Source organism: Oxyura jamaicensis, chromosome 14 (assembly GCF_011077185.1).
Source record: "Oxyura jamaicensis isolate SHBP4307 breed ruddy duck chromosome 14, BPBGC_Ojam_1.0, whole genome shotgun sequence".
NCBI classification, from domain to species: domain Eukaryota; kingdom Metazoa; phylum Chordata; class Aves; order Anseriformes; family Anatidae; genus Oxyura; species Oxyura jamaicensis.
This window is the reverse complement of record NC_048906.1, coordinates 1,425,615-1,451,487: the sequence shown is the minus strand read 5'-3', so window position 1 is coordinate 1,451,487 and position 25,873 is coordinate 1,425,615. Positions and strand designations below refer to the sequence as shown.

The following is a 25,873-nucleotide window of genomic DNA, read 5'->3' as shown; positions in this document are numbered from 1 at the left end:
TTGCATCTTCCCTTGTGATAAGTGCATGTGGGACCCCAATATCAGGACACAGAGCTGCCTGTACTCGGCTCTGCAATAGGGATTGCAGCAATAGCTGTACTGAGTAACCTGTCCTGCCCTGGCCAAATGGGGAGTGAAAAGAATTTCAGAGAATACAGAACTCATCTGTTCTCATTTGACTTTCAGCTACGTGAAGAAACCCAGTACCAAACTCCTGGCCTTCCCCTGCAAATGCATTCATCTGCTCCAACAAAGCCCCCTCCCCAGATGTCTCAGGATCCTCCACCAACCTACGAGACTGGTCAGAGGAAGCGGCTGATCTCCTCGGTGGACGACTTCACCGAATTTGTGTAGATCCCAGTGGGTTGGTGTGTCCTGGGACGGACGAGGCAGTGAATGTGTTTCACCTGCTTGCTGACTGTGCACCTGCCCAGACAGAGAGGAGAAGGGTTTGGCAAATACAGTGTGGCTGTGCTGCTTTCTTGTGGATTCAGCACTGAACTTTATCAGGAGGTTCAAGTATGTTTTGCTGTCTCAGCCTGCCACTGTTGTCTGATGAAGATACTGTGTATCCCCAGCAGATGCTCCAAGAGAGGACCAACTCCACATTTTGTTTTTATTTGGTTTGAGCTATTCCAGGGCTTCCATCTCTGATGGAAACATTCTTGCAGAACCTTTCTCTAGACTCCTTCAACACCAGTGTCTGGTGGGAGTAGACCAAGTGTGACACTCTGCACTTCATCACAGAGGTGGAAGAGGCATGAATTGTAGGAATTTTGACACCTTTATTGGGAATTAAATACAGAGTACTGGAAACCCAGTCACTATTTCTAAGCAACCTGGAATCTCTGCTTCTCTCCAGGTCTCGTTGACTCTTGGGACTTGAACTCTACAGAATCTGAGACTTGCTCTGCTGCCAGCTCTGGTAAAGGTTAAGCCAGACATGCTGCTTAAAGTCCCAAGACCGTGTCTCCATTTTGAAAGACTCCTATTGACCCCTCCCTCAGCCCAGGAGGAATGATTTTGGTACCAGAAGTAAGGCAAAGCAGGGAGGTGAGTGTCACTCGGTGAAGAAGCAGCATGACAAAGAGCTGGGGCACGAACCACTTGGGCAGCACAGTTTCACCCCCTGGGGCTGGCTGCAAGGCTTTTAGCCAGAAGCCAGCTGTGGTTTCTAGGTTCAGCTGCAGGATTTCTACTAATTGCAGCAGTGCTGGGGATAACTCAGCCCTCGCTGAGCGCTCGGTAAAACCCTTTTTGAAAGAGTGTTGACCTGTCCTGGTGGCATCATCTCTGACTGAGTTTTTGCCTATTGCACTAACGCCTATTCCAGGCTCTCCTCCTGGGACCTGTTGTAATTAACAAGCTGGCCTTTCAGTGCAAGCATGTGCAGGTGGAAGGGGATTACGTAGCCCATCTTGTGGTAAGATGGTCATCAGACACTACACTACCAAACTGGGAGACACCCTGTAAGCTGGCCTGTCCCGTCAGTACTTTAATCTCCTGCTTTGTGACTAAATGGCAGCGTGGCTTTTTGATGAGGGGTAACTGCAGAGCCTGTGCCGTGGAGCTGAATACAAGTGCAATCAGCACATGGAACTGTGAAGTGACTGGCAAGAGGACAATGTGTGAAATGCTACTAATCGAGGCAGGGCTGTTTGGGAACTCTAAGTGTATGTTGTGTTTTGAGTGTTTATAAGTAAATGAGTCCTAAAGGAAATAAAGTATTTGTATGGTCAGTGGGTTCTTGCTGACCTGGGGAGACTCGAACCATGTCTGATGATAATGTCACGGGCAATTTGCCTTTGTGGTGATGGCAGATCCCTCGCTAGCAGGCTGATGCAGTTAATTACAAACCAAAGCTTCCCTAATTGGTTCATTGATGTAAGAAAGTCTCACATATTGTGCAGGAAACCTCAATTAAAATTCTGGTCATGGACAAAAAGCACAAATGGGGTGGGTAGGAATGTCTGCCTGTGCAGGCAGCCGGACAGGCTGGGGTGGGTGCTGCTGTGCCCTGCGCCTTTCCTGAGCTCTTGCTGGGTGTGGTGAGCAGGTCACTGCCAGGCTGAGGGCTGGAGTGAGTGCAACAGAAGTACTGGAGCCAGGTTGTAGCAGTCATCTTTTATTTGACCTTGTCATTTTTTTAAGAAACATCCCCACAGTTACAAAATACGGTATTTTTGTTTGCAGTGAAATGCTGACCAGACAGTTAAAATTGGCATATTGATCACAATCATCTGTTTAAAAAAAAAAAAAAGCATTTATATAGAGGTCCTTCCCTCTCCCTTTTAAACTAGTGGATAGTTTTTATTTTATTTAAGCAGCTTGATACTGTTACATCTGTATGAGACTTAAGACAATAAATAAGAAACCATCTCTCGGTGACTACAAACACAGAACTATACATTCAGGAGTACCTGCGGGATAGGGCTGTAAGGCAGGGTCACTGCTGCTGACAGTGTAACTCCATGACCAGTAACTCTGGCTGCAGCTGAGTGCATGTATACGTGGTACCTTAGCTGTGACAGTGAAGGAACCCTGTGAGTATTGCTATAGTTTGTACAAATAAATGCTGCAATGAGAACTATGATTGCTTGAAAGCTGTCAGTGGTGCCCACCAAGCACGTGGGCCCTCATGGAGGTGTCTGGCTTTTCAAGAAACAACTGTGTGGGTTCCAGAGCTGCTCTCCATACTTCAAGTTAAGGTAAGAAGTAGGGCAGTTGTCTTGGCCTGTTTCTGCTCCTCTTTGATTAGAAGAAGCACTTGGTAAGTCACGTGCATCAACTCACACTCACACACACACACAAAGCAAGCCTGGTAAGGAACACTGGGGACCAAGAATCCCGATGCTTCACTGGGGAGCATCCTTGTCCAACCCCCACATTTAGCTTATTGAAGGCTGTTCTGAGCGCTCAGCTCCCTGCCTCTTGCCTCCCTCTCCTGCCTGTACTTAACTCTAGTAAGTACAACTCTAGCTCCTTTTCAATGAACAGGTTAAGCTGGGGGTCAGGGGCAAGGAGCTGAGCTCTGAACTGGTTCTTTTTTTTGGGAGGCGAGTGGGACAAAGGCCTTTTGACGATGCCAGGGACCCAACGCCTTCCAAGACCTGCTTGGTTTGTTCACTCACCCCCCAGTCCCCCTGGTTGACAGGCTGGCACTGACAGCCCTGTCCCACCGTGCGGTGGCAGTGACCAGGGGTGCTGGTGATGCAGCGAGAGCAGGCACCTGTAACCCCAGGGGAAGGGGGCATGGCCCTTAGGGGTGGCTGCATCCACAGGCACTGTTCCACTGCAGCAGTCTCAGGTGGGGCTGAGGTTTAAAAGTGGCTGTTCAGGTGCAGTTGTGCTTAGGAGCTCTCCTGTGTGAAACCATCCCCAGCTGCTCCAGGGCTGGCATCGCCCCTCTCCCTTTGTTTTACTCAACTCCTGGCACTTCTCTGCCATCTCTTCAACCTGCCTCTTCCTTTCCCTGAGGAAAGCTCTCTGGGTACTAACAATTTTCGCCACTCTGCAATCTACTTCCCTCTGAAATCTGCTCTTGCAACCTTTATGGGGACCAACCACCAACTCGCCGTAAGCCATCTTCATTTCACAGCACACCTTTTCTCCTGTCTGCAGCCTTCTGCAACGTTCCACAGCCTCTGTCCTTCACAGCAACGGCATTTTTCAAGGGCAATTTCCACCAGTCCCAAAGCCATCACACACAGCACCTGTGCGTCCTCCCACAGTTGCCCAGAAGGGACAGGGGCAGGCACCTGAAGCCCAGGAATGAAATCTTCACAAGTATCTAACAGCATGGCAGAAAGTGCTGGGAGCTGGAGGGGGAAGACTCACCACGGGTGTGCTTACCAATGAAGCATCCAAGAAGACCCCTGCGTCTGCCTGCTCCCAGAGGTCTCCTCCCTGGGCTGAGCACTCCCAGTGCCCAGGAATGACAGGATCAGCAGAGGTAAGACACGCTGTCCCCTGCAGCAGTGTTCGTGCTGCCCAAGGCTTCCCTTCAGTTACACTTCCAAAGCAGGGAGCGGATGCAGGAAAACCACCCTCGTGCACTGCGGGATCCCCACCACGCTCTGCTCCACCTGCAGGGACTGGCCCTGAGCCAGCCCGGCCCAAACCTCGAGAGCACACGCACCACATGCACACAGACACCTAATACTTTATATACACGGGACATTCCCCGAAAGAAGCACTTAATACATCCTTTAAATAACTCTGACAATAGTATTCTGTCTCCTATCTACATGTTTCAAACACGTTACCGATGCTATGAAAATATAGCAAACATACAAAAATATATACATTTTAAAAAAAACAAAAACCAACGTATAAATTACTTACAATATACATAAGGTGAAATGGTGAGGACAAAGTGAGCGCAGGCCCTGGCAAGGCTTCAGCTGCTGCAGGGGTGGTGGTGCTCGCTGCCCCTGCACCAGGGGTGCTCAATGCCCCAGCCCTGCAGGTGCAGCCCCAGCGTGCTGCGAGTCACCGAGCGGGGCCGCGGGGACTCTGCCTCCTTCTGGCCCCCAAACAAGCTCAGTTCGAGTCCTCTCCAAATGCAGTCGGGCTTCTCTTCATGAAGAGCCCAGGAGGTAACGCTGGGGCCAGCTGGGGCAGGGGGGCTGCGTTCAGTTTATCCTCACTTGCTCATTTCAGTTTGTGATTTAAACAACAACAACAACAACAAATACTGCTTTTGTGATATATTATCCCGTTCTTGTTAGATCGCATGTGTCATTGTTAGCTGAGGAAAGCATTGTTTAAAGTGCTGGGCAGTACATACGAACAAGTAAACCAAAAAAATACATATACTTACGTCAATACATTCCTTGGGGTTAAAAGCCAAGCAGCCAGCAGCACACTCACCCCTGGGCCGCCACGGGGGGCGAGCGCTGGCGGGGTGGGGGGTCCGCAGCGAAGCCAGCACGTTGGCAACCCCCTGCTCAGCGCCAACTGAAAGCAGCCCAGGGTCTCCGGCCCCTTGGGGTCGAACTGCTGCTCCTTACCCCTCCGAGCCTGGCTGGGCAGCAGGGCTGGCAGCTCAGCGCTTGCAGTGTCCTTTGTTTTAAATATTGGATCTCTTTCAATACAAATAATACCAATTTCCGGAGGATAAAAGTAGCCAATACTGGAAATTAACTGATCTGGGTGTAGATAGCATTTATCTATATCTATATATATTTATGCTTAAAAAAAAAAGGTTAAATATCTTCTTGAAACCTGTAGCTTTCCTCCACAGTGCGTCTGGTTGGCAAAATCCAAGACTAAGTTCAAACCCTCAAGGCCAGGGGCTCCCCTCTCCCCCCTTCCACCTGGCACAGCCAGCAGGGAAGGGGAGGTGAGCCTCGTACCAGTCACCCCAAGCTGGGCCCCAGTAAAGTGTCCTCGCCACAGTCGCCTTAGGCAATCTGCTTGAAGATGGGGCCATGCAACAAAGGAGACAACTTTTTAATACTGCCCTACTGGAAGCGATTTTTTTCCGCACGCTGACCATACCCAGTGCCGTCTTCCCCGGCTGTCCACGAGGAAAGGCTCAGCCTTTTCCAACGAACCCTTGAGGCCGGCAGCCACCCGTGAGGAAGCCAGCACGCCCGACCCGCGAGGCCAGGAGCGTGGAGAACGGAGGCTGCGCCGGCCCCGTCGCCGGCAGCGGCCCCGCGCGCCCGCCAGGCACAGCCGGCACGGCGCGGCGCTCGGCAGCTCCCGAGGCTCCAGGTGAGTGCGGCGGGCACAGCCCGCCTCCGCAAAGCCCTTCCAAGGCTCGCTCTGCCCTCCCGCAGCACGGCTACTTGACAGTCGGGTGGACCCTGTTCTTGGCCCGGAGAGGCCGCTTCTTCTTTACGGCCGGAGCCAGCGCGGCGTGCGCCTTGTGCGGGGGCAGCAGGGAAGCCGCCGCGCTCACGCCTCTGCTGGCTCGAAGGAGCCGGCTGGGCACCGAGCCCCTGCTGCCCGGCAGGGTGGTAGTGGAGTGGGGGGACAGCGGGGCGTCCCGCGGGGGCTGCAGGTCCACGTCCGAGTTGATTTCGGGCGAGGGTCCCCGCTCTGCGCTGCCCGCACAGTACCTGCTGAGGACGTCCTCCGGCCCCTGCGCGCACCTCTTCCTGCAGCGGCGGCTCTGGGAGCCCTCCAGCTGGTGCTCGATGCGGTACACGTCCTCCGTCACTTGGTTGACCCGGTCGAACTGGGCTAGCAGCATCTCGAAGAGGGAAAGGAGCCGCTGGATGTCAGCGTCCACCTCCAGGCTGTCGCGGGCGCTCAGCACCAGGCTCAGCCCGTCCAGCTGGCTGGAGGAGGTGGAGGCCCTGGAGCTGTCGGAGGCGGCGCTGGGCGTGGGGCCCCGAAAGGACTTGGAATCGCTGGAGTCTCGGGATGGCAGCGGCTCCATCCCTTCAAACCTCACCTTGTGGCGGAACTGGGAGAGGAAGGGGTGGGGGAAAGAGGGGAGACGGAATTATTTCAGGAGCTGGCAAGTGGAAATGCTGCGGTACAGCGCAGCCCAGGGACCTGGGGATAGATCCCAAATAAAAATCACCTGGAACAAAGGGACAGAGAACTGGCAGCCACGGCCCTACAGTGCCCATCACTAAGGCAGCCCTTGGGCCTCCAGGATCTGCCCCTGCTCCACCCCTCCCTGCCAGAGGGACCTGACTGTGAGCAGTGGTGGGACGTAGCTGGAGGCAAAGCGGGGCTAAGGATGGAGGACACTTTCTCTGCAATAGCCTGTAGCTCAATGCCTGCTACCAGAGCCCTTCTCCACCCTCTCCTGGGCTGTACTCACCTCCTTGGCTTTGCTGAAGCCCATCCACATTTTCAGCCTGCGCACGAAGAGCTCCACCATCTCGTAGTCCTGGGGCTCGAAGGCCGGACGGTACAGCTCAAAGTGCATCTCCCGGTAGCTGTAGACAAGCACCACGGTGAAGAGCCTCAGCACGATCCACGCCTCCAGGATGATATAGCTGGTGCAGAACAGGTAGTAGAGGCCGGGGGACTCGGGCGGGCAGGGGCGGAGGTTTGTGCTGCCCCGCACCATGGCGAAGAGCAGCAGGAGGCTGCTGCCAACGCTGCGGAAGGACTCCGAGGAGGAGGAGAAAAGCTGCAAAGGGGAGAGCAGAGATACAACAAGAAGGGATCAGTTGGTGGCACAGTGTCCCCCAGCCCTCACTACCCCATCTTACAAAGCCTGAGCCCTGCGGAGCAGCAGCAGCTGTGGCACAGGGAGGGCTGGAGGAGGTCACACAGCCCTGAGCAGCCCTTGCTCTCAGCCAGCCCTCCGCCAGAACAGTCGGGAGGAGCAGGTACTCACCAGGAAGCCAAGCTGCGCATACGCCAGGAGGAGGACCACGAAAGCCAGCCCTGCAGCCGCCAGCTCCTTCATGGACTTCTGAAAGGTCTTCCCGAACACAGACCACTGCCTGACAAAGCGCAGCTGCTGGGCCGCCTAGGACCGAGGGAGAGGACGGTGTTACAACACGGGCTCAGGTGCAGAGGGTGCTGCAAGACCTGCCCAGCACTGCAGAGCTTCTCCCTTGCTCTACCTGCCCTGAGGCAGCATTACAGTGCTGCCTGCTCTTGGACTGCACATGAGAACTTGCAATGGAAGGCAGGCACAGCCTGCATACATGCTAAACCAGAGCCCACGGGCTCAGGACATGGGGCTGTCCAGTCATTAATGGAGATGCAGACATCCCTGGGTCTCATTCCAGCTCCAGGTGTTAAAAACAACCACCACCACCACCACCACCACGTCCCTGACCAAAGCCCAAAGCCCACATCCCTGACCACATGCTGCTCCCAGCCAGCCCTCTCCATACCTGCACAGTCAAGAGGAAGAGGAGAGAGGCAGCCAAGGTGCTGAAGATGGTGTTGAGAAAGGCCACCTGGTAGAAGTTGGTGAAGCCCTTCCTGTTATTGAGGTACTTGAGCCACTGCTGGTCGGCAAGGGTGGCCTGGCTGAGGTGCACCACCACGGTGCAGGTGGTGAGCAGGATGAAGACCCACTGGCCGTAGTTGCCCCACAGGGTGAAGTAGGCCCTGCCCTCCTTCTTGATGGAAAGTGACTCGGACACCACGAAGTAGACCACGAACATCATGAGGAAGACCTGAGGGAAGAAGAGAGAGGTTACCAGGGAAGGAGGGGCAATACTTGCCTGCCAGGCTGCACCAGGAGACCTTGCAGCACCCCAGGACAGCAAAAGCCCCACGTACTAGGCCGGGATCTGCAAGCCTACCCCTGGAGCACACTTCCTCAAGTCCTCCCACACCTTCCTCTCGCTCCCTCTTATCCTGATCCTTGCCCTAGCAGCGAGGCTCCCCCAAAGCCTGTCCAAGGCACGTGCAGCAGGGTGGCAGCACCCAGGGAAGAGGGAGCAAGCCCTGGCCCAGCCGGGGAGCTTTAGTCTGCAGTGACCCGTGCTGCTTTTCTTGGGGATAGACCCCTGAGCATCTCTGGGCAGCGACCGAAGGGGAGAGGGGCGCAGGGCGAGGCACCACACTGACCATCATGAGCAGCTGCAGCGTGACGCCCCCGCTGAGCCGCAGCAGCGGGAAGGGGCTGATGGTGAGCGCGGTCACAGCCTGGCCGGCGCCCAGGAACTCCAGCTGCAGGGTGATGGCAGCGTGCAGGTCCACGCTGGGGTTGTACTGCATCAGCTCCACGAAGACCGCCCGGCTCCTGCGCAGGGAAGAACAGTGGCTCAGGGGCCTGGACAACACCGTCTTTGGTGCCATCACTTTGTAGGGTCCTAGGGTTTCTCCCAGTGACATCCCCAGTACTGCCCCTTAAAAATCTCGGTGACAGCAAAACATTTCGTTCGCCCCTGCCACACTTACATGTTGTCGATCCAGGTGTGCTGCTGAAGGTAACGCAGCTGAGCCCTGCTTTCCTCTAGCGAAGCCCCCAGCTCCTGGATGTAGCCACCGGTATCATAGAAAGAGATGTAACCCCAGTACCAGACCCTGCAGAGGAAGACGAGCCACGGGGTGAGAGCTGGAGACAGAACAGCCCTGGTGTGCTCTCCTGCGGGCAGACTGAGCGGGTAGGGAAAGCAGGAGCTAAGTGCCTGCCACTGCTCAAACTGCCAGCATGCAGGGGCCAGCATGGATGCATTTGGGAAAAGCCCCCGGTGTTTTTGTGTTAATTGACTCTTTGCTGGGCTCAGGGGCTGCAGGTGACCTTACTGAGGTGAGGGCACTAAATCACCCGACAAGTTCCAACGTCCCCAGCACGTGGAGCAGAGGCACAGATAGCTGCGGGGCAGCTCCTTACCCGGCGAGGTCGGGCGGCGAGTAGGACCACGCGGCTGTCACGTTCATGGCTGCCCTTTCCCAGCCTGCTGCATAGTCAGCCGTGGAGAAGCTGGGCGAGGTGCTGCAGTTCTTCCCGGCAGCTGTGCCCAGCCCGCGGAGGAAGTCGTGGGCAGTGAGCTGGCACTCAGCTGGAAGGAGACCAACACCGTCACCCCACAGCACCCCAGTGCAGGGGCACACAGCTGAGCCTTCACCCCTAGCATCTCCCCTCCACCTCCACGTCCACCTCCCGAAATCACATCAACCTCTCCCTTCTGTGTAAACCCCTCCATCCTCAAAACTGCCCCAGTTCATTTCACATCTGGTGGCAGCAGAACCAGAAGCAACTAATAGGCTGCAAAGAGCGAAGTGCCTCCATAACCCCTGCCTTGCTCCACTCAGCACCCCACTGCCTCCAGACCCAGCCATGTCACCCCTCCAGGCCGTGCCACCCCCCAGCAGGTGACAACAGGGCTGCTGTCCCCCTACCTTCCTGCAGCCGGAGCTGGCGCAGCCGGGCCGCCCCCAGCGTGGTGCTGTGGCTCTCCTGACCCGAGCGGTTGTTGTAGAGGTACGGGAGGAACACCTGCGACATCCAGACCCAAAACTGATCCGACCTGCAAAAGGGAACGGCTGTGAGAGGCAAAGCTCCTGGAGCAGCTCTGCTGGGGCAGTGTCTGCACGTCTCAGCCATGATCTGGACATCTGGGTTCCACCCGGGGGAGACGAGCTGCTCTCCTCCACGTGGGCGGCCAGCAGGCAGGGCAGAACCTGCACCCCCTCTGTGAGCTGTGCTCCAGCTGGGTGAGAATGGTTATTTGATGGGCAAGACCTAAAGGTGAATGAATCCACTCGATGCTGACCCCCAGAGAAATCCTGGAGGCCTGGAAGGAACTAGCAGGTACCTGCCCCTCGCTCTGCTGGCTGGCCATCAGAGGGGATTGCTCAGCCCACCCCAGCCCAGGCTCTCTGCAGTTACCTCTTGATGCGGAGGAACTCGCTGCTGCCCAGCTGCTGCTTGATGGAGCTCTGCAGGAGGAAGGCCCTGCTGTTGCGGGTGGCGTCTCCGTAGTTGGTAAGCAGGATCACCAGCAAGAACATCATGTAGATGAGGAAGTTCTGGCAAGCAGAGAGCAGAAAGGGGTCGTACCCAACAGCAGGATGAGGTCGGGGCCCAGCCCTGTCCCTGCAGGAATCAATGCCTTCCACTGGGTGCAGCGGGATCAGGCCCCAGAGCGTGCTGCTAATTCCCAGTGGGAAGCAGGTTAAAACAAAACCCAGGCCACGGGCTCTTTGTTTGTCTCCCCTGGGCAGCCAGCCCAGCTCCGTGTTTCAGCTGGTACACACCGCACAACTCCCTGCAGCAGCTGCTGTGGCCGGCAGCTCGGTTTATAAAAGCAGGCACAGGAGTTTTTGCTCTTTAAAGGAATGGCACTCAGTTAGCAGCAGCTGGATGCTGGAAAGCAGCCGTGTATTCCCAGCACCAGCACAGAAGGTAGGTACGGAATGATCTACAAAGAAACGGGGAGTTCTGCTCCTAGGCGGGGAGTTGTAATGCTTCACAAGACCCTGTTAATTAGTTTTCTTTTTCCCCGGGCATCAGGGCCGGGTCTTACCTTCAGCATCCTGTGCAGCAGCTTGACCTTCCTGGCCTCCTCCTTGGCCTGGAAAAGGGCAAATCCCTGTGGGGGTCGGACTTTGCTGATCTTCTCAGAAACGTGCTCAACAAACGGGTGCTCCACCAAGGTGTCATCTTCCTCTGGGTGCAAGCGCTTGGCAACCAGTGAGAAATAGAGGGCTTCCAGCAGCACCTGGGGACAGCAGCACGTTGGGGGCTCGCAGAGCAGAGCCGTGCCACCAGACCCGCTGGGCAGCAGCTCTTGTTTGCCCTTCAGCGACAGGGCACGACAGCTGAGCACCGCTTTGTGGAGCAGCCTGTAAAACATACTGCCACCACCTGCCACCCCTGACGCTGCTGTTGTGCCCACCCTTCCTCCTCTGCAGAATTCAGTCCCCTGTGTCTGGCAGGACTTGATTAGTATCCGGACAAGATGTTAATTGCAGCTAATACGTGCACACGGACAGGTAAGTGCTTGTGTCCTCCCTTTTGTTCTTACCTTCAGGGGCTCCCAGACCAAGAAGGACGCCAGGAAGCTGAATATCCCTGAGATAAGCCACATGAGGGCGACGCTGGAGGAAAAGCCTACCCCAATCCACACCGAGACCCCCGTGGAGGTGGCAAAGAGAAAGAGACTGATCCCATGAGCCAGATAGGAGCACCAGGGGGGCAGCAAGCGCTTCCTGAACGTTTGGTCTGCGACTGGAGGAAAGAGAAACGAGAGCAACTGTCACTGCTGAAGGGTCCCAGTGGGCACAGGGAGGGCTGAGCACATCCCTCATGGCAGCAGAGAACTCGCCACCAGTCCCGGGAGAGTTGGGAGGGATTGTCCCAGACATCTCCCACTAAGCACGAACAGGGAAAGCAGCCTGAACCACAGCCAGCCCAGCACAGCAGCCTCCCATCTGCAGCAGCAGGGTGGGCAGCAGGAGATGGGATCCTGCCTTGGCAGTGGGATCAGCTCCCTGCTTTCCATGGGAGCCCCAGGAAACGGGGCATGCCCAGCCTGGCTGGAAGTGCTGCGGTCAAGACCTGTGAAAAGCCACACGGAACTGTCACAGCCTTCAGACTGCCAGGCCACCCTGCCCCGGGGCTTGCTCGGGCACGGCTTCTTTCATCCACCCATCTGAACCAGTGCCGGCATAAAGGTACCCCAGCCATTCATCAAGCACGATGAACGGAGGGATTGTAGCAGATCCAGAAGGATTTACTGCCGTGTCCAATTCTCTCTGCTGCGGCCTGTCCTAAGGAGGCTGTGCCTCAGGAAGCCCAGAGCTCACTCCCAGAACTGGTGCTCAGCTTCTCCACGGGGCAGCCTGGCACCTCCCACCCGCAGGCCTGACATCTCGCTCATGCAGCCCCAGCTGGTCGGCTGCTGTGTCGCATGGTCCAGGAGGAAGCACCTCTCCTCCTCTGCTTTGCTAGCTGGTTTGGACTTTCATTGGCATTTGACTCCTTTTCCGCTAACAGAGACCCTCACTCTGCATCCTTGTGCTGGATGAATGAAGGAATTGGTGGCTGCAGAGGGCTGCAGAGAGCTGAGGAACCGAAGAAGCTGTGAGCTGAGCTCCCCTAAGGTGCATGGCAGGGGATGCAACAGAATGAATGGTGTCCTGGGGTCTGCTCGATTCAGGCCCCCAGGCTGGCAGGAAATAGCAAACACATCCCTATGGGAGCAGCCTCTCCTAACGCTCTGCTTACCTGCCTGTTCCTCCCAGCCACACTGTGTGCCACGGCCCCTGCCCGTCCCCGAGGGCCCCTGCCCGTCCCCGAGGGCCCACGGCGCTGCCGCTGGGCACAGCCCTGGTACCTGTCCACGTCGACTTGGCCGACCTGCTCACTTCCCGGGGAGGAGCTGCCATGCCCTGGCCTTTGTCGTTCAGCTTCTGCATCATGACAGTCTCCACCTTCTCCCCGAACACACTGGAGCTGCAGAGGCAAAGGGGTGCTGTCAGCGAGCCGTGTGGGTGCTGCAGTGTCAGGCTGTCAGCAGCACAGCGGCCTAGGCCAGGCAGAGGCATTTGGTACGGCAGCAGGCTCAGGCTGCCAGTGCCCTGACACTGGTCATGCACTGACACCGGTCACGCACTGACACCTGTCTGCCTTTTGCAGAGGGCTGCAAGTCTTTCCCCTCCCTCGCCCTGCTGCTTAGTGCTGGCTATCTGTGAGCTGCCAGCCCAACCGGGCAGTGCCAGCACCCCAACGCAGGGTGCTCTGGGCACGGTAACACATCAGGGATTCAAAGCCCCCTCCCCAAAGTGCCTCCACTTCATCAGCAGCCCATGAAGCTCTGGAGCCATTTCTCCAGCCAGGGCTTTAGGGGATATTCCAGGTGGCTCCTGGAAGGGATGCAGAGCCCTCCTGGAGCCCTGTGCAGGCTGCAGGAATCACAGTGACACAGTGACTGTGTGACACGGCTGTCCTGGGGCTTCACAGTGCCACAAAGCCCAGCTCAGCTCGCCATGGCTGCATGCAGCAGAGCTGGCTGGCACAACAGCAGCAAGGGCAAGGACAGGAGACACCGGTTCCACCTGCCTTGTGGGGAGGACTCTGCTCCCCCCGTACTTACAGGCCTGAGATCAGATCTGTTTCAGCCCTCATGTACGGCCCCAGGTCCTGGGAGTGGGAGATGCCACTAGCTCCATCTGCTAGGATCTGCCGTATGAGGTCCTCATCTGGGGAAACAGAGCAGAGGGCATTGGCAGGAGCACAGCACGCAGACCCCCGCCCCGGGAGGGTTCTGAAATCCCCATTAAAAAATGCAATCCCTATTCTGCCTTGCAAATTGAAGCCAGCCTGGTGGCAAGCTGTGCTATTCTGTTTCCCCGGAGCTCCCAGGCACCAGATCAGGCTGCATTCGGCACAGAGCAGCGCTGCTTGCACCCACCTGAGGCAGAGAAGTACCGCGGCTGCCCCTGGTGAACGCCAAGGGACAGGCTGTCCTCCTCAGCCGCTAGCGGGGCCTCGAGCCCCAGGTGGCGGCTGGCCCGGCCTCTCTTCAGCTTCTGGATGGTGTTGCCCATGATGGAGGGGTCGCTGAGGAGGTCTGGCCAGCTGAGCAGCGCCTCGCTGGAGGGCCACCGCACGAGGCTGCGGGAGAACAGAGCGCGGCGCGCGGTCAGGCACGTCACGGGAATGGGGAGCAGGAGGAAGGTGATGGTGTTAGTGTGCAGGCCTGCCTGGGAGGGGAAGGGCTGCGGGAGCACAGCCTCCATCTGCCTGCACGTGGCTGCACTGAGATCTGCAAAGGGCGGTGGGCGACTGCTCAGAACAATGCTACCTTCCACCCTCTGGCAACAAGGAGTTACTGGCTCTGGTAAAACACAGGCCAGCAGAGCTCCGCTGCCTGCAGGCAGCTGGCCTTTGATGGCCCTCTGTTCTCCCACCCAAAACAGTACACGAGCCATGAAACATGTTTCACAAGTGCTAGCCTGCAGCACTGGTAAGGAAGACATAATCTGTGGGAGACTGGAAGAAGAAAACAAAATTGAACCCCTACTTGCTCCATCCCCAGGAGCCCACTTACCTTTTGGAATCCTCCAAGAACAGATCTGTTTTGGTTTGCTCAGAGAAGGCCTGTGGAGGAAGAGGAGGCATTTCAGGGACGTGACACTGTCTGCTGCCTGGCCAGAACAGCAGCTATGCAGAGACAAAAGGCTGTGGCTCTCCCCACCACCAGTGCTGTCCAGAGGCACGAGTGCCTTAGTCCTGGCACCGACGGAGGTGGATGCAGCTGTGTGGGTACAGGAGAGCCCACAGAGCCACCTGCATGGCTTCCAGGCACGAAGCAGCTTACCTCTGCCCGCAGCCCAGGGAAGGTGGGGAAGGAGCTGTCGAGGATCGAGGAGTCCAGGTAGTTGTCGATCTCCAGGGACTGCTGGTCGGAGTGAGTCAGCGTGTGGTTGATGGAGACCTGCAGGGGACAGGAAGGCTTGAGCAGAACGAGGAGGAGCGGAGGTGACAGTGTGCCCAGTGGGGCTGAGAATGGGCATGTCCTTCCCTGCCTCCCAGCTGCCTTGGGCACTGCCCCACAGCCCAGGACCCATACAAGTTCCCTAGAAGCTGCAGGGGTTTACAATCCCCTGCAAAAGCAGGGAGTGCTTATAGGAAGAAGAAATATCAGACACATTTGCTGCTCATCAGTCACTGAGCAGCTGGCTGCAGTACTTAATGAGGCTGTTAATTGTGTGTAACTAGTCATTAAATCCCCAGCTAATCCTTCCACAGCTGCCTAACCGCAGCTCTGTTCAGGCAGCTGAATTTGTACCCAGGGCAGGCATTTCATTAGGAATGCTCGACTGAGCTTCTCTCCAGCTCCTACCAAAGCAGCGGGTCGTGCCTTTCAGTGGCATTTGGGTACTTATCACCTACCAAAATCGAGATGAAGTAAGTGCCTAAATAGCTTTTAGAACCTATCCTTTTGGTGCCTGTCTGGGCATTGCCAGAAGCCAGCATCCCCCAGCAAATGTGTACCACAGTGATCTGTCCCTCTAAAGCCAGGGGGGCAGAGCCCTGCATGGTCCCTGGCTCTGGCCAGGAGGCAGGGCAGTGCAGAAGGGCAGCTGGGAGACAACCAGCTGAGGACGTGATATACCACCAAGGGCAGAACATGGCCCCAGATGAGCACACCCATTTGGGCAGCCTCATTACCTTGCCACGAGCCATCCGGAAGAGAAATAAAATGACCAAGTAGAGAGGGTAGACCACCACGCTGGACACCAGACCGACAGCCACGGTGTCCACGTTAACAGGCACCAGGTTGGAAATGGCTCCGTTGCTGCAGAGAACCGAGAGAGATTGGAGATGGGTGTTAGCAGGAGCACTCGGGGTGGCCAGCCAAGCAGAGAGCAAGACAGAAGAGCACAACTGGGCATTTCAGGCGTGCAGGGAAAGAAATGGGCACAGGCTGTGCTAACAAACGGCACGGCAAAACTGGGCAAGGGGAAAAGCCGATCAGGGTCTCCTTGGTCCTCCACAACCCACGTCCTGATCCCAAATTCTTTGCAAGGGGAAGGGCAAGCTCAAGGCCACAAGCAAGGCAGCTGTCAGCAGCAGACCTAAGGTCTGTCCTGCCCCACCTAAGGGGAAGCACAGGAGGAGCTCAGGGACTGGGCAGAGCACCGAGGGCACAGCGCACCTGAGGTGTACGTTCCCCACCATGCCGTACCACACGGCATTGGCACAGAGGAAGAGGAAGACGAGGAGGGAGCAGCAGGTGGCCCTCTGGACACGGGTGAAGCGGCTGCGAGGCGGGCGGTCCCACATGGACAGCCAGACGTGCTTCTCGAAGAATCCTCGCTGCAGCTCTGCTATGAAGATCCGGGAGAAGCTCCTCAGCTCCGTCTCACCTGAGCACAGAGAGAGACTTTCAGGGTCAGCAACACAAGAGAGGGTACCCAGCTGGGGCTGGCGCAGTCCCTCCTGGCAGGCTGATATTCAACAAGCATCCCCACTGCACCCATGCAGACCCTCTTACAAAGCTGGATCCCAGCCATGCCTTGTCCTCTAGCACAAAGGACCCAGCAAAGCATTTGGCTGTGCAAATCACCAGTGCAGTGAGACTGTAGCCGTGTGCAGGCTCTGCAGTCTCTCTGCAGTCTCCTGCATGAGCCCTTCCTTGGTGCAAGGAGCACTGCCCCATGCCCAGGCTCCCTGCCCTGTGCCCAGGAGCTGAGCACTCACTGGCAGCATAAACCTCCTTCTCCACCATGCCGTCGTTCTCTTCGCTCTCCACGGACAGCCAGTCGTTCACCAGGAAGAAGTAGCTCTTGCTGCTCTGCAGGTCCCGGACAATGACGTGCTGCAGGTACCACGAGGGGCTGAGTCCTAAGGGTTAAGGGATAAGGAGACGTGTTTCACAGCAGACAATCCCCGTGTGAACCCGTGATGCCCGATGGCAGCCTCAGCCCCCACGCCTGCTCCTGCCCCACCTTTGTTGTCGTGCCAAATGCGGATGCGCCAGATGCTGCCCAGGTTCCGCTCCGTGGCGATCTGAAACACGTCGAGGCTGTTGCGGTGGAAGGCGTTTTCCCCATCCAGGTGCCTGTGCCCACTTTTGTTGTCCACGCCGTACAGGGCGATCCCCACGTGCGCTGTGGTACCTGGCAGGGTTAACGGGGCTCGGTTAGGGAAGTTTGCCCAAGGCGGAGCTGTTTCCAACCCTGCCTTCCTGCCAGGGACGTGGGGCCAGGTGCCTTGGCCCTTCTGGGGGGCCACCTGGGGACTTGGGAGGAAGAAATGCCCCCAGCGGCTGTCCCACACCCCGGGATGGTGTTACACAGACTGCAGGGCAGCTGCTCAGACTGGTCCTTGGCATACTCGTGGTTTTCCACTTTGGAGGGGACTGAATCTGAAATTCCTTGACTTGCTAACACCCTACTGGGAGGAGACGTTTATTCTGGGTGTTTTTTCCATCAGACAGTCAGAAGACTCGTTTGCTTTGACTTCTCTCCGGTACCCGTTGCCAGATGCTCCCCAGTCCACCTGCTCAGCCTGGACGGTCCTTGGGGTGACTTTGGAACAAACAGCTCCCAGTGAAACCAGTGGTTGCACTAAGTTCAATGGGAACATGCCTCTAGCAGTGACATGGTGGCATCCTACCCCAGTGGTGCTCAGAGCTCCCACGTCCCAGCTCCCTGCATTTCCAGGGATGATGCTTCTGGCAGCTCGAGCCACAAACGCAGCCCCAGGTCAGAAAGCCAAGCTTTCTGCCTTCACACTGCTAGGAAAGATTCAGCAGGGAGAACAAAGAGGTGGATGGGGGTGGACAGCAAAATCATCAGACTACAGTGCCCGCAAGGCCTGGATGCTTCTGCAGGAAAGGATGATCCTTTCAGGGATGTGGAGCAGGGGAGTTTCAGCAGCGAGGCACAACCCAGCAGGAAGCACAACCTCCTCCTGCTGTTATTTCTGTACCAGGCAGCTCCCTTTAGCAGTAGGTGCACCCTGCAGCAAGAGGCGAGGCAGCACGCTTTGCTCCTGTCTCTTTTTTTCTCCTGCTCCATCATCACCCAGACACAAACATCTGAATGCTGTGGGGAAGCCCTGAGCTGACTGCTCGGTGCTCCTTCACACGACAGCTGGGCTCTGGGCCCTGCCAGGGAACATTTGGTGCGGGATGTGCTGAGGGGAGCTCTCAGGGGGGGCTGCACAGATGTCACCCTAGCAGTCAAGCATGGGAGGAGTCTGTGGGCTGACCTGATCCTCTGCCCCAGCCGGTTTTCACCAGGATCTCGTATTTGTACAGCCCATTCTTCCCGCAGAAGGGAATCACCCCGACGCGGTTGATGTCAATCATGTCCAGCTTGTGCACAATCAGCGCGGCCACCGAGTAGGTCACGAAGCAGACGGCGCACGTCAGCAGAACGATGTAGTTGAGGCCCGGGCCTGGAGCCTGAAAGAAAAGAACCACGCTGAAAGATGCTCTCCTTCCTCAGGAGGACCCCAGAGCTGCTCCCCAGGAGCTGCGCTGCCTCCTTGCTGGCTACAAGCATCACTCACAACACCGCGTGGAACCGGAGACCTGTCCCTGCTCACACTGTGCTCAGGGCTCATGCTCGCTGCGGACAGCAGCTCGCTGCAGCAGCCGCAGGGACCTCTCTGCTCCCACCTACGGCACAGCGGCAGAGCTGGAAGGAGCCCCAATGTCCCCGGGAGCCAGGGAGCAGCTGCCAGGTGCAAGCTCTCCAGGATAAAACAATGCTGTGACAGCTGGGAGGAGCATTTGGCGGCTCACAAAAATAGGTGAGCACGCTGCGAGGTATTCAGACTGGGGAGTAAAGCCATCTGCAAACGGCTGCTGTTGGCATCAGCAGCCAGGACTCACGACCAGGGGACACAGCCCCTCTGTGCTCGTCTGCAGCTCCCAAAGGTGCACAGGTACGGCTGCAGGTCTGCCAACCACCACCCAGCCCAAACGTGAACAGCAGCAGGAGCCCAAGACCTCTAGGTGACCACAGGTTGTTCAGAAGTGACAACATCACACAGCCTCTGCTTTGTTCTACTCACAGGGAAGATGAACTGGACAGAGTTTGGGGGCACAAAGAGGCTGGCCCCGAAGGCGGTGAGGTGCTGGGTTAAGCACACAGCCTGGTCTGGCCTGGTCTCCTCGAGCGGGACGATGCCTTCTGTCTTCCACCGTCGCTCCTGCTCGCTGAAGTACTGGCACAGGGACGTGTACAGCCCCAGGGTCACCTCCACCGGGGACCAGCTGAAATGGTTGGTGATGTTGAAGTAATACTTCTGGACGGTGTCGTCCGTTCTGGAGAGGGTGAGACAGCAAGACATGGTTACCCACGGGCTGAAGAGACGCAAACCCCAGTGTGGTGGATGCGCGCCCATGGAAATCACCCCCCTGCAGGGACAGGTAAGCACACAGGAGGAGAAGGGCCCGGTGAACGTGGTATAATCTGCACAGCCCTCTGACTGTGCAGAAGTTCTGCAGCTCTACAGACCCCTTGAATTCTTCTCTCTTTGCATTATTTCAGTACCTGGGAGCACTGCACTGCCTGTCCCCCTCTCATCTGTGTGCTGTGAGCCCTGCACAGCTCTCCCGCCCGGCCGTTCCCTGTGTCCCACTGACCCCCACGACTCTTCCAGAGCAACTTCAATCCTTGGCTGGGAGCAGACTCACTCATTAGGACGATTAATTCCTCTTTGAGTGTGCTGTTACCAAAAGCCATGGAAGTTGTGTCAACTTACACAACAGTGGCTCCACTCCTGCCCCGCCTATTCCCAAGCTGCCCGCCTTGCTTCTCAGATCATGCCTAGGAACGGCTCATAAATAACACGAGGCATGAACACACACACACTCCTGGGAAAGGCAGCAAGTCAGCGACTGAAGTTACAGGAATGACTGCTCTGACAAAAAGAAGAGAGCTTGGCTCCAAACCCCACGTGCAGAGCAGCCCACGGCAGCCCAGCATTAGCCACGGCAAGCTCTGGGAATCCCTCGTGTACCTCCACGGGACAGCCCGGGGCGGCAGGGATCACAAGGGAGGGTGCTCTTACAGTGGCGAGGTGAAGAAGGTGTAGAGCTTGTGGTCATCTCCAGACAGGGCCTCCAGGCTGATTTTCTTCGAGGCAGTGCAGTTGTACTCGTTGGGCTCCGGTTCATGGTGGAGATAGGCCATGATGAACGGCTCAGGCTCGCTCGCAATGTAGTGATCTGCACGGGGAGAGAGAGAAAGAACAGAAAGTACTTTATAAACACCAGGGAGAGCTCAGCCACACGGCTGCTGCCAGCAGTGGATGCTCAGGGAGGAGTGTCAGGAACACGGAGTTGGGAGAGATGCTTTTCCTGACTGCACTCTGCCTGCAGCTCGGAGGATTCCTGAGCAGGAGGCTCTGGATCCCAGTGTGCCTGGTCCAGAAACAGGACAAACTCCCTCTGGAGCCAACACCGCTCACAGAAGCCACATTTTGCTGGGAAAAACAAAAGGCTTCTCAGTGTCAGAATCCACAGACAAGGATTGCACCGGGGTTGGATAATGCCCATGACAGCTGCGACCTCAGCAGTGCAGTACAGGACTTGCTGTCCCGAGATGTGCTCCCAAACACACCCCCTGACACAGCCGTCCTGTGCCTCCAAGCCAGCCCTCCCCACCCACGGGAAGAAACAGCAAAGAGCACGGGAGCTGGCTCTGAGCTACCATTCAGGACTTTGTAGGTGAGCCTGAAGTGCAGTCCTGCTTCTCGATTGTTGCTCTCCATGGTCACGATGAGGTTCACAGACGTTCTTGCCTCGATGACTTCGGTGCCAGCAGCGAGATTGTCAGCGTCCGTGCTGTTGGACACCATGACGGTGATGGCTTTCTCCGAGTCCAGGCTGCCAATGGGGATCTGCACTCCGTTGTGGGTCTGGAACTCCATGGAGGCCACCTTCGTGGACACGGTGTAGTTGCTGATGTAACCAAAGGGGAACGGGTTGGAGTCCACTTGGAACATGACTTGAATAACATCGGTCAAGTTGGAAAGGGTGGTGTTGAAAGCCTGGGGGATGGAGAACTGGCAGTTTGGCGTGTTCTCATAGCAAAGCAAGTTAAAGGGATCAGATCTTTTGCCTGTGGCCTTAATTTCTCCTCCCACCAGCTCAAGGGGCTCTTCATTCAGCACTCGAGACTTCATGAGGATGCGCATCAGGCTGGAAGACAGGTTGTAGGCTTTGGGAGCTAGCAGCAGGTTGTGGGAATCAGCAAGCAGTTCCTGGGGCTTGGACTCTTGTGAAACTGTATTGACGAGGTGGATTAAGTCACCTGTCAGGAGAGAAATGACAGTGCAAACAGAGGAGCTGGTAAACAGACTAGATAACTACTAACATCTAGATAGCATCTGACACCTTCCCAAAGCAACCAGACAGGCCTTTCCTTGCTGTTTTCTCACTGTAACTCTGCACTGCATACAGTGACCTTCCACGCTGGAAGTGTTCAGTAGCCCTGAGCTGAAAATAGAGCTGTCAATTCTTCCTGCCAGGTCTGGGCTAATCTACAATGTTTGGAGATGAGGACTTAATCATGACAGGCTTTATTTTTCTCCTGTGAAGTGACAGGAAGAGCAGATTGGGAAGCAGGGAAGGAACGGATAAAGCAAACATCCTACCAAGTTTTTGCATTATGTAGTGCAAAACGCTCAGAAATTTATAATGAGCAGTGCAAAGAAGGTGCCACTGCTTGCAGCCAGGTGGCAATTTCCAGTATGCAGGGGTGCCCAGTGAAGACTGGTACCCTGCTCAGATTGCAACCAGGAAGGCGAGTATCTGGAAGCCGTATCTGTTATTCATTCTTTACAAGAAGGACAATTCCCTGAAGTACTGGAGAGTTTACTAACAGCTCTCATATTTAAATATCCACTGAGACAGCTGACAAAGCCAGGATAACCCTGGGAAAAGTACAGGGAGAATAAAGCAATGGGGGTGCCATGCTCCAAATCTTAGACACGATTCCCCTAACATCTCGAAAAGGCACGAGCCAAACCTCTGGTCCAGGTGAAAGCCTGCAGAGCTTCCCTCAGCCTGCTGCTGTGCAGCAGCCCGAGCAGGGAGCTGTGTGCTCACAGCAGCGTGGTCAAACGCCCCCCACCCCCACGTGAACAGAACCCACCTGTGATGTTGAGAATGTTGTCGGCGATGCCCGTCGGGGTCACGGTGCCCTGGGTCGTTTCCCCCTGCAGAATGGTCATCATGGTCTCCAGCTTGTTCAAGGTCCTTGTCAGGCAGGACTTGCAGACCATCTCCTTGCTCACCACCTGCACAGGGAAACACAGCCTGATTCAGCCTCCTCAGTCCTACAAAGACCCGAGAACATTTGTTCAAATACTAATTTCATTCTCCATGTTATCCCTGCTCTTTCCAGCCCCGAGGAGGTACCCGCGGAGACCAAGGCTGCTCTGCCCACACTGCGAGGTGCCAAGACTTTGTGGGTGTCTCCAGAAGCCTTCCACCCACCTCCCCTCATGCTCCCACCTGCCAGCGTGCAGGCAGACATGCTAAGAGATGATGGAGGACGTGTTAGGGTTGGAAAGGACCTCAAAGGGCAGCACATTCAGATTCCCTGAGGTCCGGCTGTAAGCACCAAGCACATCTTCTGTCGTTGCAACTCATGAGCACCCGTTTGGGGCCACACACTGCTCCTACAGAAATCAACCAGGAGGAGCTGCACAGGATTCCTCCACACGCTCAACTGCCTTCAACGGCAGCAAGGCCTGGCCCTAACTGAATCCACTTTGGTGTCCAAATACTCCTGGAAACTGTGGGAGGGATCCTGCCACTCAGGCATGATGGATGTCCCTCCCTCTGCTCCCAGACGTGTCCAAGAAACAGAATGTTCCAGCCACGGCCTGCAGCTCCCAGCGCTCTCGAGGGCTGGATGGGAGGGACCGAGGCAACACATGGAAGCTGTTACCACAGGCCAGTTCCTTGCTCTTATTCATCTTTTTCTTTTAATCATCGCAGGATTCAGACGTGATTCACCATATGTTTTGGTGAAGAATTAAAACAGTGTCCGCAGGTCCAGAATTCCCCTGGTTTTGCCTGTATTTATAAGCTATGAGAAGCTAGGACGTACTCTGTATGACAGCAAGACAGACTGAGGTATCGAGGTCAGGAGGAAAGAACCTACTAAGAAGAGTGAAATTCTTTTTTCCCCTCCAGGAAAAATTCAATCTGATTTTTCCTCTCCCCTGTAGGAAAAATCAAAAAAGTATCAGCTCTGATTGACACTGCTACAGGAAAGTGAATTTGTGGTCTCTACGCTGCTCCGAATTTGGGAAATTCTATATTACTCTTTTTGTAAGCTTTTTATTCCAATCCAGAGCACAAACTAATCCTAGAACATCACCTTTTCCCATGGAACAAAAATTCTATTTCTAGACTTAAGCTTCCACAGCAAGATCAAGTCACAGGGCAAGAGCATCAGTGAGAGACAGAAACAAAGCACTGGCAGCAGAACGGGGTGTGCTGAACCCCAAATCCCTGAACAAGGATGAACAGACAGAAGCGATTTTTGAGGTTTACAGGCGTTGAAGCTGAGGAAGGAGCAGCAGACCAGGGACTCTGTGGGTGGGATGCAGTAGTCTGTCTGTGATTTCTACGAGAGGCTGTTCCCAGCGAGCAAGGCTGCTGACCTGGCTGGGGGGCGATGAGCAGCCAAGGTCAGGGTACCTGACTCCCGTCCCGAGAAGGAAAGACTTGGGAGGGTGGGGAAGCAACAGCATGCCAGAGCAGCCTGGCTGACCACCAAAACCCTAGTGCATTATATAACTGGGCTCTCTTCCCTTTGCCCATCTGACAAAACACATAATACCACTCCTCAATCCAACAGGCAGCAGCCCCAGCACCAGGGAGCTGAAACTGCTGGCTGGCCAGGGAAAACAGCGCTTCCAGTCAACAGCAGAGCAAAGAAGTGCTTCTCATCTTGTACAGGGCTGGAAGGAACATCAGTCCTTGGCTTTGGCCCCTGGCTCGAGGCAGGTCCACCTCTACTTGTGTTACTGCTGGTGGAGCCCAGCCTGTCCTTGGAGACACTGCGCATCCCCCAGTAACTTATTCCAGTGCCTCTCTAAAACCCGTTGAGGCCTTTTCTACAGTCTTCATCTGCTAGTTAAGGAATCCTCTTGCTAGCAAGCTGCCCCAGCAAGACTGGCATGGAGAAGCACAGAGTTCCTAGGTGCTGCTTTCTGGCATGTGAATGCACCATCTTATCCCTGCCTGCCAGATGGGTGGTGTGGCGAGGGGCAGAGCTGACAATGGGTAGGGCATCTCCACTGAAACCCTAATGATGTCAACAAGTGACACCTGTCCTTGTGTGGTGCGTGTGGGGCAGAGAGGGGCAGGGAAGCAGGACAAGCACTGAAGAGCTCCTAAGCTGCACCTGAAGGGCAGGAGGTGGAAGGAGGTGGTGACAAAGTACGTACCGTGCACTGAGCCAGCGCTGCTGAGATCTGCTGGATATCATCCACCGTGTTGACGTTCAGCGAGTTCAGGGTCTCTGTGATATTGTTGCGAGTCCAGGTCCGCAGCTCAATCTCATTCCCAGTCTCGGGCTCCAGAAGCTCTGACCGCTCATACTGAGGGGATCAAAGCAGGCAGTGAGGGAACGCATCGGGCTGTTTCAGAGTGACGAGCCGTGCTGAAGGCACCCCTCCTGCATCCTACACCTTCTCCCCGCCTGTTCTTCTCCCCAAATGGCGATCTAATGAACTGGGTTTTTGGCAGAACTTCCTCAATTTCAGCTGTGCGCCCTCAGGAATTCACTTAACAGCCTCGCACGGGGCAGCTCGGCAGCACACCAGCGTGCAGCCCTTATCCAGCTCAGCACAGTGCTTGTGCTCATGGGCATCACCCCCGCCTGGTGTCCGGGCACGCAGCAGGCTTTTTTGGGGGAGGAAAGCACGACTATAGACCAAAATTCCTGCCCCGCCTACAGAGACACACGGAGGGACTGGGCCCTACTTTACACGGGAGCGAGAGCAAAAGCTGCCAGGAGGATGATGCTCCTGCACTGTAGATCAAGAGCCTCTTGTGCAGCCAGAAGAGCTTTCCAGCTCCGCAGGCAGGACAAGGAGGTCTCCTCAGCACCCAGAGCAGCACCTGAGCAGCTACTGGGAGTCTCCAGGCCAGCTGTGATGGAACTGGGTGGCTGCTCCAAGGGAAGCATGGGGCAGATGGGGGAATTTGGGCCAAGATTACTGTTTTTAAATTCAGTGGTTGGACTTGAGAGGGAAAACTATCTGAATACGATAGCTGAACAGAGGATGCCCAGGCCGCTGCCTTCCCTGGGACCCCTGCTTTATTTTACAGCCCCTCAGCTTTCCCTGGTCATCGTGTGTCTGGAGACTGTTACTCTCTTTTTGATGCATGAAAATCACTCCAGCCCAGCTCCCACCATGCACGTATGCTGATTTACATGGAAATCTGTAGCATTAGTCATTTCCCTACATCGCTGTAGAAAACGTGGCCAAAGAACATTACTGGCGATCGCAAGGGCTTCCGGAGGCCCCTCTCGGGCAGAGTGCTGCTTTACCTCATTTAAGATGGTGATGAGGGCCAGGGAGTACTCGATGACCTGCTGAGGGTCCCCCTGCTTCACTAAGCCCTGGAGCACGGTGTCGGTTTGATTGTAGAGCCAGTAGGAGAGGCTGGGAACCCCCCTGGGTAAGCCGATTTCCATGGAGCTGCCAAAGAAAAGAGGCATTTGGTGGAAGTGCATGGTGTCAAACGGGGCTGGGGGCCCCGGGAAGCTGGGAAGGAAGACAAGGGGGGACCGGGTGGTTAAACAACAGCGAGAGCATTGCTAATGCCTGCCCTGCTGCCCAGTTTGCACCAGTATGTAGGAACTTCAGGGACCTGAGCCTGCTCCCTCGGTGGACACACACAGGTGCGCTGGGCCCAGAAGAAAAAATCCAGGTTTAATGTGACGGAGCGTAAAGAGAGCCTAAAAACAGGGCCAGAGTGCTGGGAGGAGCTGCGCT

General features: G+C 56.0%; 2 protein-coding genes across 12 annotated transcripts in view; one reads left to right on the top strand and one right to left on the bottom strand.

Moving 5' to 3' along the window:
• Positions 1-2,260, top strand: part of TSC2 (TSC complex subunit 2) — a 33,131-nt gene extending 30,871 nt beyond the window's left edge. For 4 of the 7 annotated variants that reach the window (XM_035340058.1, XM_035340065.1, XM_035340062.1 and 1 more), the window contains one exon: positions 187-354. In XM_035340058.1, the coding sequence (XP_035195949.1) occupies positions 187-354 (168 nt within the window). Of the gene's footprint in view, positions 1-186 lie in introns of all 7 variants that reach the window. The other 3 variants (XM_035340063.1, XM_035340061.1, XM_035340059.1) reach the window with 1 other exon arrangement.
• The window catches only part of PKD1 (polycystin 1, transient receptor potential channel interacting), a 96,904-nt gene continuing 73,143 nt past the window's right edge, over positions 2,113-25,873 (bottom strand). For 4 of the 5 annotated variants that reach the window (XM_035340054.1, XM_035340052.1, XM_035340055.1 and 1 more), the window contains 27 exons: positions 25,426-25,576; positions 24,317-24,469; positions 22,006-22,150; positions 20,560-21,162; positions 19,919-20,075; positions 18,917-19,169; positions 18,107-18,302; positions 16,840-17,010; positions 16,592-16,735; positions 16,047-16,257; positions 15,560-15,686; positions 14,706-14,822; positions 14,436-14,485; positions 13,797-13,999; positions 13,479-13,584; positions 12,720-12,838; positions 11,409-11,611; positions 10,908-11,102; positions 10,271-10,410; positions 9,781-9,908; positions 9,272-9,440; positions 8,836-8,961; positions 8,503-8,677; positions 7,818-8,105; positions 7,310-7,444; positions 6,785-7,099; positions 5,677-6,418 (listed from right to left, as the gene is read on the bottom strand). In XM_035340054.1, the coding sequence (XP_035195945.1) occupies positions 5,792-6,418; positions 6,785-7,099; positions 7,310-7,444; positions 7,818-8,105; positions 8,503-8,677; positions 8,836-8,961; positions 9,272-9,440; positions 9,781-9,908; positions 10,271-10,410; positions 10,908-11,102; positions 11,409-11,611; positions 12,720-12,838; positions 13,479-13,584; positions 13,797-13,999; positions 14,436-14,485; positions 14,706-14,822; positions 15,560-15,686; positions 16,047-16,257; positions 16,592-16,735; positions 16,840-17,010; positions 18,107-18,302; positions 18,917-19,169; positions 19,919-20,075; positions 20,560-21,162; positions 22,006-22,150; positions 24,317-24,469; positions 25,426-25,576 (5,407 nt within the window). In that variant the 3' untranslated portion in view covers positions 5,677-5,791. Of the gene's footprint in view, positions 2,929-5,676; positions 6,419-6,784; positions 7,100-7,309; positions 7,445-7,817; positions 8,106-8,502; positions 8,678-8,835; positions 8,962-9,271; positions 9,441-9,780; positions 9,909-10,270; positions 10,411-10,907; positions 11,103-11,408; positions 11,612-12,719; positions 12,839-13,478; positions 13,585-13,796; positions 14,000-14,435; positions 14,486-14,705; positions 14,823-15,559; positions 15,687-16,046; positions 16,258-16,591; positions 16,736-16,839; positions 17,011-18,106; positions 18,303-18,916; positions 19,170-19,918; positions 20,076-20,559; positions 21,163-22,005; positions 22,151-24,316; positions 24,470-25,425; positions 25,577-25,873 lie in introns of those variants that run through there. The other variant, XM_035340057.1, reaches the window with a different exon arrangement.